This window comes from Scomber japonicus, chromosome 12, assembly GCF_027409825.1.
Source record: "Scomber japonicus isolate fScoJap1 chromosome 12, fScoJap1.pri, whole genome shotgun sequence".
In the NCBI taxonomy this organism is placed as follows: Eukaryota; Metazoa; Chordata; class Actinopteri; order Scombriformes; family Scombridae; genus Scomber; species Scomber japonicus.
The window spans coordinates 33,128,037-33,137,659 of record NC_070589.1 but is presented as its reverse complement, the minus strand read 5'-3'; the positions used below and the strand labels follow the sequence as shown (position 1 = coordinate 33,137,659).

The 9,623-nt window shown below is 41.7% G+C and overlaps 1 protein-coding gene across 1 annotated transcript; it reads left to right on the top strand.

Moving 5' to 3' along the window:
- The first annotated feature begins 429 nt into the window (after positions 1-429).
- LOC128368697 (brain acid soluble protein 1 homolog) lies at positions 430-1,132 on the top strand. Its single transcript, XM_053329556.1, has one exon. The coding sequence runs from the start codon at positions 430-432 to the stop codon at positions 1,114-1,116; it is 687 nt and encodes a 228-aa protein (XP_053185531.1). The 3' UTR covers positions 1,117-1,132.
- Positions 1,133-9,623: the final 8,491 nt, after the last annotated feature.

The following is a 9,623-nucleotide window of genomic DNA, read 5'->3' as shown; positions in this document are numbered from 1 at the left end:
AGTTTGAATTAGAGGAGGAGTGGTTAATTTATAGAGTCAGATTTTACATTCATTATAAGATATTATATCACTCTTTCTTTCTTTCTTTCTTTCTTTCTTTCTTTTTCTTCCTTCGTTCCTTCTGATCCAAAAGTATGAAAAAACTGGAAATATGAAGTGTTTTCAGTACTTCAGCCTGCTCCTCTCCTACTACTGACTGAGATCTTCTCAGCAGGTAGAAGCTGTAACAAGGTTAATGATCCACATGTGACTTTATAAAAAAGAAGACATGACAAGAGAATGAGCGATAGAAAACCCATCGTCTTTGGGGTTTTTGGTGCGCCCTTTAATTATAGCTTCACGAGACGCATTTTCGACCCATATTATAAGCACAAATTAATTTCTCTTTTTTTTTCTCCTTCTTCTGTTTCAGAGGCCAGAGATCCAAAAATGGGAGGCAAGCTCAGCAAAAAGAAGAAGGGATACAACGTAAACGATGACAAGGCCAAAGACAAGGACGCCAAAGCGGAGGGGGCCTCTCCGGAGGAAAGTGAAGCGCCGAAAGACAACAAGGACGAAGCCCCGGCCGCCACCGACGCTAAAGAGGTAGCCAACGACACGGCGGCCAAGGAGGCGCCGCCGGCCGACGCCGCGGCGCCCAAAGAGGACGAGAAGGACGCCGCTCCGGCAGCGAAGGAGCCCGAGAAACCCGCCGCCAACGCCGAGCCCAAAACGGAGGCGGCCAAGAGCGCGGAGCCCCCCAAAGCCGAGGAGAAACCAGCCGCCCCCGCCCCGGCCAAAGAGTCGGCCCCCGCTGCCAAGGAGCCGGAAGTCAAGGCTGCGGCGGCGGCGGAGAGCAAAGATGAGGCCGACGCCAAAAAGACTGAGGCCCCCGCGGCACCAGCAGCCAAAGCCGAGGCGGCCCCCGCTGCCTCCCCTGAGCCCAAGCCCACAGAGGCGGCGGCGGGGGCGGGGGCAGCAGCAGCAGCAGCGGCGGCTCCAGCACCGGCGAAGGAAGCCGCCGCCGCCGCCGCCGCCACCCCTCCTAGTTCAACACCAGCCGCCGAACCTCCGGCCAAGGAGGCGAACGCCACAGAGGCACCAAGCAAGGATCAAACCGTAGCAGTTCAAGATTAATGGACAGCTTCTTTTCGGAAAATGCGAAAAAAAAAAATGATTACAAAATAAAAGTACCTAACTCAACGACGATGATGAAGATGAAGATTTAAAAAAAAAAAAAGGAAAAAAAAAGAAAGAAAATTAACTAGCCCACCCATATTATGATGATAATAACAATAGTAATAATAATTGTAATGATGATGATGATGATGATGATGCGGAGGACTGGAGCAACCACCTGGAGAAGTTTCCCACAGCTGCAGATGATTATTGCTATTATTATTATTGTTATGTTTTATTCTATTTTTTTCTGCTGTAGTATTTGAACTTTGATACGAGTCTGTGTCGGCCATTTCCACATCCATCCATCGACACCATCCACCCGCCCTAGCCCCCCCCCCCCCACACCCACCCACCCCTCCCCCTTTCCCCTCATTATGGTTTGAGAAGTTTAACCTGACTCCAGCAGAAGTCACCGCCATCGCTCATTCATTCATTCACCCGCACCGTCTGCTCTGTGGATGTCACAATAAATACATTTTGGGGATACTTCGGGAAGAAGGAGGAGGAGGAGGGGGGGGGGGTTAAGAGGGAGGAGGGGCGGGGAGTTTTTTAGGAAATCTCTTTAACCAGCTCTGGACGTCCGTTGAGTCTGTCCAATTCTTCAGCTCTCCTCCGTCTCCGTCCACTCATCCTCCTCTTCAGAGTGTCGTGTTCTCGGCTTCGGCTTCGTACCTCCAGTTACTAACGCCCCCCCCCCCCGGGATCATCCCTATGTTCCCCGGGTCCTATGTCCCCCGCTTTGTATGTGACCGGCAAACATAGGGATGATATCGTCTACAGTTAGCCAGTTAGCTGAGTTAGCTGCCAAGTTAGCCGCTGAGATAGCAGCCGAATTAGCAGATGAGTTAGCCACTGAGCTAGCAGCCGAATTAGCCGCCGAGCTAGCAGCCGAATTAGCCGCCGAGCTAAAAGCGGAGTTAGCCGCTGAGCTAGCAACCGAGTTAGCCGCGATCGGGGAACATAGGACCCTGGGAACATAGGTACGCCCCCACCTCCCCCCTTTGGCTTCTTTTCCTTTTTTTCTTTTTTTCTTTTTTAGTATTGTTGGGTTGTTTTGCTAACCCTTCCTTTTCCCTCCAAAAATAGCCCAAACTGTGAAAGAACCTTTAAAAATGGAGATTAAATAGCGACTGTGAGTCAGGCTTTCTAAGACGTCTCCGAGGTTGAACACGGCTGGCGTTGCAGAACAAAAACAAAAAGAGATTCTTAGACGCGTTAAAAACAGTCATAGGACTTTTTCAGATGAACTTCTAGATTTTGTACTGAAACCCTTAGCTATATTATAAGTCAACTAAGAGGTTTTTTAACATTTGTAATACACTTATAAACATCTGCAACGACTCGCTTGAACGGATCCCCGCAGCGCTCTTATAAAGTCTGATGGAAATCTCCGATCCTCTAAGTCTAAATTTAGATTTTTACTGATTATACGTTTCTTTTTGTTTTGTTTTAAATGACATATCTACTGCTGACCTGGGTTAAACAGGCGTTATACCAAGTTGGTGACGTTTTAATACATCCTCATTGTGTGGAGCTCGAGCACTTTCCTCCTGATTGTCTCCAGTTTCTGGTTCAAAAGGAAGAAAACTCTCAGTTTAAGTCAAAGATTAGCAGCAAAATCTACTCAAGCATTAATCGCGATTAGATTAATGTAATCCATAATGAGTTATGTTTTTTTATAAATCGCATTTTAATGTTGCAAGCCTTTTTGTCCCTTCTACTCCCCCGTAGACGGCTCCTCTAGCTGTAGCGCTATGCTTTGAAGTGGCCTCCTGCAGTAAACCTACCGCGCTGATGGAAAGTAAGAGAGCTACTGGACTTTTGAACGGCTTGTTTAACTTTAAAACACTTCCAGACGCTTCAGTTGACAAGTCAAAAGTAAAATGCAACCTGTGTCAAACGGAGTTTAACTACCACCGGAGTACGTGGAGTTTGAGTTAGCACCTCCACGCTAAACACCCAGGTGCAGCCAAGCCAGCCTCAGCTCCACCAAAGGACCATTTTGGAGTGTGGGAGTCGCAGCAGAGCCGTGATTGATTCCCAGTTAAGACACTCTGGTAAGAAATGCTTTACATTATGGGCTTAAAACTGCCTTCAAATGGAAAATAACAGGATTTTAAACATGCAATTCAAAACGCCATTGATCGTGATTAACTATGGAAATTCTGCGATTAATCTCGATTAAAAAAATTAATCGTTTAACAGCCCTAAAATCTACTCAAGTAGCAAACGTATTGATTTAGTGGACGATGGTTTCTTTATTCAAGAGTAAAGAAAAGAAGAATCTCAAATACAAGTGATAGAAAATGACTTTTCCCATTTGGGGTTTAAAGGGTTAAATGTCAATTTTCTTAAATACTCGAAGGAAATGTGGTTCGATAACAGATTAATATTAAAGTTAAATAATTATAATTAAACTCTTCCCTGCTAGTCTAAAGCATCCGTCCCGTCCTGTGGAGCTAACCTCATCATCTCCGGGGGTTTCCTGTATTTGGCCCAGGTCTACCAATCGATCCGATAACCAGCCGTCAGCAGACTACTACACTCCGTCGACTTTTTTTCGGCCCGCGTTTCTATGGCAACGCTACGCCACGCTATCGTTACGGGATGGGAAAGCCTTGCACACGAAAAGGGAGCCTCTGATTTGGTCATTTTCACCCATCATGCATTTTCCTTTCAGAAGTTTATATATATATATCACACGTATGGGCCGTACATATATGCAGCGGTGGAAAACAAGAAAACTAATTAGTTGCATTCAAGGACCAAAATTACTGTGGGAAAATACAGCGCTCATATTTTGAGAGGTGAAATTTTTAGCCAAAGGAAGATGAAGAAGAAGAAGTACTGATAGATAGCGAGGAAGATGGGGTTTTTTTATATTGTGGTTTTAGATCAGCTGAAAGAAAGAAAGAAAGAAAGAAAGAAGGAAAGAAAGAAAGAATCCAAAGTGAAAGTACATACCATGAAGTAAACACTTCATATCTCCAGTTTTGGGGGATTTTCATGTTTTTGGATCAGAAAGAAAGAAAGAAAGAAAGAAAGAAAAGGAGGAAAGAAAGAAAGAAAGATAAAGGAAGAAAGAAAGAAAGAAAGAAAGATAAAGGATGAAAGAAAGAAAGAAAGATAAAGGACGAAAGTAAGAAAGAAAGAAAGATAAAGGATGAAAGAAAGAAAGAAAGATAAAGGAGGAAAGGAAGGAAGGAAGGGAAGAAAGAAAGAAAGAAAATTAAAGTTAAAGTACTGAAAAAACTTCATATTTCCAGTTTTGAGGATTTTCATACTTTTGGATGGGAAAGATAGAAAGAAAGAAAGAAGGAAAAAGGACAAATGAAGGAAAGAAAGAAAGAAAGAAAGAAAGAAAGAAAGAAAGGAAGAAAGAAAGAGTGATATAATATCTTATAATGAAAGTAAAATCTGACTCTCTCTATAAATTAACCACTCCTCCTCCTCTAATTCAAACTCAATGCGTGTCCCCGCTTTGCATATATGCAGGAATATGTGTGTGTGTGTGTATATATCTACTCGCCTCACTCATCCATTCGCCAACTTTTCTTTATTTCTTGTTCTTCTTTTTTTTTTCTTTCTTTTAATCCAACTGACACACAACGTTTTCCTCGCAGCACTTTTCAAACCGTAGCAGAAACATAAAAAACACTCGAGCAGCAACGTTGTGTGTCACTTGTTGTAATTTTAATTTTTTAATTTTTTTTTTTTTTTTTTTTTTTTTAATTTCTTCTTCTTGTTGTTCTTATTTTTTCTTTTCTTCCTCTCTTGACTCAGTAAAAATTGCATGTCCGTGGTTGGGTGAACCTGTAGTCCTGTCTTTTTTGGTCAAGTGGAAAAAAAAAAAAAAAAAAAAAAAAAACCTTAATTAAAAAAAAAAAAAAAAAGAATTAATTAATTAAGAATAATAATAATAATAAAAAAAAAATGGAAAAAAAAATCTCAAGTCTGCGTTGTCATGGAAACTACAGCTGTGATATTTTTCCATCCCCCCCATATGTTTCTCACACACCACACACACACACACACACACACACACACACACACACACACACACACACACACATTTAAAAACCAACAAAAAGATGATAATGGTAAAAATTGATGCATTCAAAATTCTATGTACTTGTATAAATGGTGCAACAAAAGTAATAAAATGTAAGAAATTGACTGAAACTTGAGGATTTTGTGCATGTCAGCGTTTTTTTTTCTCTCTCTCTCTCTCTCTCTCTCTCTCTCTCTCTCTCCATACACTCAAACATTTAACCCTTCACACACTCGTTCATATTCTCTCCTCCACACTCTGTTCATCTGACGGATCAATAAATGTGATTAAAGCTTCATTAAGTCTATTTTTTAGTTTTTACACCACTGAACAGCTCCTGTCACACTATTTTAATATTTAAATTAAATTAAACTTCATCTTTTAGTCTGTCCTTCCTTCCTTCTCTTTCCTTCCTTCTTTCCATCTGTCCTTCCTTCCTTCCATCTTCTCTTTGTTCCTTCCTTCTTTCCTTTCCTCCCTTCCTTGCTTCCTTCCTCCCTTCTTTCTTTCTCTGTCCTTTCCTTCATTCCTTTCCGTCCTCCCTCCAACCTACCTTCTTACCTTTCCTCCATTCCTTCCTCTCTCCTTTCCTTCATTCATTCCTTTCCTTCCTTCCTCTCTCCTTTCCTTCATCCATTCCTTTCCTTCCCTTCCTTCCTTCTTTCCTCCCTCCCTCCTTGTCTCCTTCTTTCCTCCTTTCCTTCCTTCTTCCTCTCTTCCTTTCCTTTCCTTCCTTCCTCCTTTCCTTTATTCTTCCTCTCTTCCTTCCTTTCCTTTCCTTCCTTCTTCCTCTCTTCCTTTCCTTTCCTTCCTTCCCCCTTTCCTTCATTCTTCCTCCCTTCCTTCCTTCCTCTCTTCCTTCCTTGACTCGAGGACAACAGGAGAGTTAATAGAAACATGATTATTAACCCTTCACACACTCGTTCATATTCTCTCCTCACAGTTTGTTCATCTGACGGATCAATAAATGTGATTAAAGCTTCATGAAGTGTATTTTTTAGCTTTTACAACACTGAACAAAAAAAAAAAAGCAGAATATTATATATGAATTAAGATCAGATGAACTTCCGTCTGTCCTTCCTTCCTTCCTCCCTTCTGTCTGTCCTTCCTTCTTTCCGTCTATCCTTCCTTCTGTCTTTCCTCTGTCCTTCTTTTCTTCCTTCCTCTTTTCATTTTTCTCCCTCCATCTTTCCTCCCTTCCTTCCATCCATCTCTCCTTTCCTTCCTTCTTCCTCCCTTCCTCTCCTTTCCTTCCTTCTTCCTCCCTCTCTCCTTTCCTATATTCTTCCTCCCTTCCTTCCTCCTTTCCTTCATTCCTTCCACCTTTCCTTCATTCCTTTCCTTCCTCCCTCCTTCTCTCTTTCTTTCCTTCCATTCCTCCTTGTCTCCTTCTTTCCTCTGTCCTTTTCTTCCTCCCTCCAACTTTCCTTCTTTCCTTTCCTCCATTCCTTCCTCTCTCCTTTCCTTCCTTCCTCCATTCATTCCTTTCCTTCCTTCTTCTCTCCTCTCCTTCATTCATTCCTTTCCTTCCTTCTTTCCTCTCTCCCTTCCTTCCTTCTTTCCTCTCTCCCTCCTTGTCTCCTTCCTTCTTCCTCTCTTCCTTCCTTTCCTTCCTCCCTTCCTTCCTCCTTTCCTTCCTTCCTCTCTTCCTTCCTTGACTCGAGGACAACAGGAGGGTTAATAGAAACATGATTATTAACCCTTCACACACTCGTTCATATTCTCTCCTCACAGTTTGTTCATCTGACGGATCAATAAATGTGATTAAAGCTTCATGAAGTGTATTTTTTAGCTTTTACAACACTGAACAAAAAAAAAAGCAGAATATATGAATTAAGATCAGATGAACTTCCGTCTGTCCTTTCCTCCCTCCTTCTGTCTTTTCTTCCTTCCTCCTTTCATTCCTCCCTCCCTCCCTCCTTTCCTTCCTTTCATCCTTCTTTCCTTTCCTCCCTTCCTTCCTCCTTTCCTTCATTCCTTCCACCTTTCCTTCAGTCCTTTCCTTCCTCCCTCCTTCTCTCTTTCTTTCCTTCCATTCCTCCTTGTCTCCTTCTTTCCTCTGTCCTTTTCTTCCTCCCTCCAACTTTCCTTCTTTCCTTTCCTCCATTCCTTCCTCTCTCCTTTCCTTCATTCATTCCTTTCCTTCCTTCTTCCTCCCTCTCTCCTTTCCTTCCTTCTTCCTCCCTTCCTCTCCTTTCCTATATTCTTCCTCCCTTCCTTCTTTCCTCCTTGTCTCCTTCTTTCCTTCCTTCTTCCTTTCGTTCCTCTCCTTCCTCCTTTCCTTCCTTTCCTTCCTTCCTTGACTCGAGGACAACAGGAGGGTTAATACAAACATGATTATTAACCTTCACATCCTTGTTCATATCCTCTCCTCTCAGTTTGTTCTCCTCATAATAAAAAGGGTTCAGATGTGTTTAGAAAGAATCAATAATCAATAATCTGACTGATCAATGAATGTGATTAAAGCTTGATTCATGTCTCAGAGAGCAGAGAGACTAAACAGCTCCTATCACACAATATCACAGTGATCATCAACTGGCGGCCCGCGGGTCGAATCCGGCCCGCGACTGGATTCCATAATTATGAGGATCAAAGAGAAACTATCATGTGGTCCACACTATTAAAGCAACTGAAAACAGCAACAACTGAGACTCTTAACTATCAGTAATCCCCACCTAGGCATGGTCCGGTTACCGGTTTCAAGGTTTACCACGGTATGAAAAAGTCAAGGTTTCGAAACCGCTAAAATGTTCCGTCATACCGTTCCTATGGTATGATACAGTCTGTGGGTATGATACAGTCTGTGGGTATGAGTGGGTTTTTTTTAATGTGACTTCTGGTCAGAGAGAAAGTGGAGGTCCCTCAGATTAACTTCCATCTGTCCTTCCTCCCTCCTTCTCTTTCTTCCTTCCTTCTTTCCTTCCTCCCTTCTGTCTGTCCTTCCTTCCTTCCTTCCTTCTGTCTTTCCTTCTTTCCTGTCCTTTTCTTCCTTCCTTCTTTCCTTTCCTCCCTTCCTTGCTTCCTTCCTCCCTTCTTCCTTTCTCTGTCCTTTCCTTCATTCCTTTCCTTCCTCCCTCCCTCTCTCTTTCTTTTTTTGTTTTTTTTAATGTGACTTCTGGTCAGAGAGAAAGCGGAGGTCCCTCAGGTCGTGTGCAGCTGCAGCGTGAAGTACAACCCCTCCCGTACTCCGGTTGCTGATACAAGCAGGTAGCTCTGCAGGCTGTATGACGGCTGAAGGAGGCGAGACCCCCGAACTTTCCCACCCCCCCCCGTCTAAAAGGACCAAGTCGGCTGTATTTATACTTCGGCTACCGTAAAAAGACAGACGGCCGCGGCTCAGAGGAAGAAGGTAACAGACAGTAGCAGCGCGAGGAGGCAATACATCCTATATGATCGTGAACAAGTCTCCAAAAACTGTTGAGATTCAGTTTTAAGCTCCAGTATTTTTGCTTTTTTCAATTATTTATGTTCTGATTGCATTTATTTGCATTTTGTGTTTTTCCCACTAAAAATAATTCATTTATGTCGTGACTTGAGTTGCAGGTTTAGACTCGTTAGTTAAAGGACTGCACTTAATTTTTTAAATTATATTTATTTAGAAAGAATTCGGTTAATTTTTTGTTATTTATTTTAAATACATATTTACTAATGTTCCATCATGTTCTATATATGTTTAAAAATAAAAGACCGTTCAATGGAATTTTTTCTTCTTTTTTTGGGGGTTTTAAATACAGACATTTCAAAATATCACGTTTAATAGCTGTAATCATAATACCGTGATATCGTGAAACCGTGATATTTTTACCTAAGGTTATCATACCGTCAGAATCTCATACCGGTCCATACCTATCCCCACTATTTATGACTCGCTGCACTGTTTAGCCTAACATTTATTGTTTCACACAGTTCTTTTTTTTTTTTTTTTTTTTTTTTTTAAACATAACTGTACCCTCATGGCCTTACTTAACATTTGGTTTTTATTTCAAATTTCAACAACAAGCTTCAAACTAGTAGGAAGAAAGGAAGAAAGGAAGAAAGAAAGATAAAGGAAGGATGAAAGAAAGAAGGAAAGAAGGAAAGAAAGATAAAGGACAAAAGAAAGATAGAGGACAAAAGAAAGAAAGCAAGAAAGATAAAGGATGAAAGAAAGAAAGAAAGATAAAGGATGAAAGAAAGAAAGAAAAGGAGGAAAGAAAGAAAGAAAGACAAAGGACGAAGGAAGGAAGGAAGGAAAGAAGGAAAGAAAGATAAAGGATGAAAGAAAGAAAGTTGAAGTACTGAAAAAACTTCATATTTCCAGTTTTGAGGATTTTCATACTTTTGGATGGGAAAGATAGAAAGATAGAAAGAAAGAAAGAAAGAAAAAGGATGAATGAAGGAAAGAAAGAAAGAAAGGAAGAAAGAAAGAGTG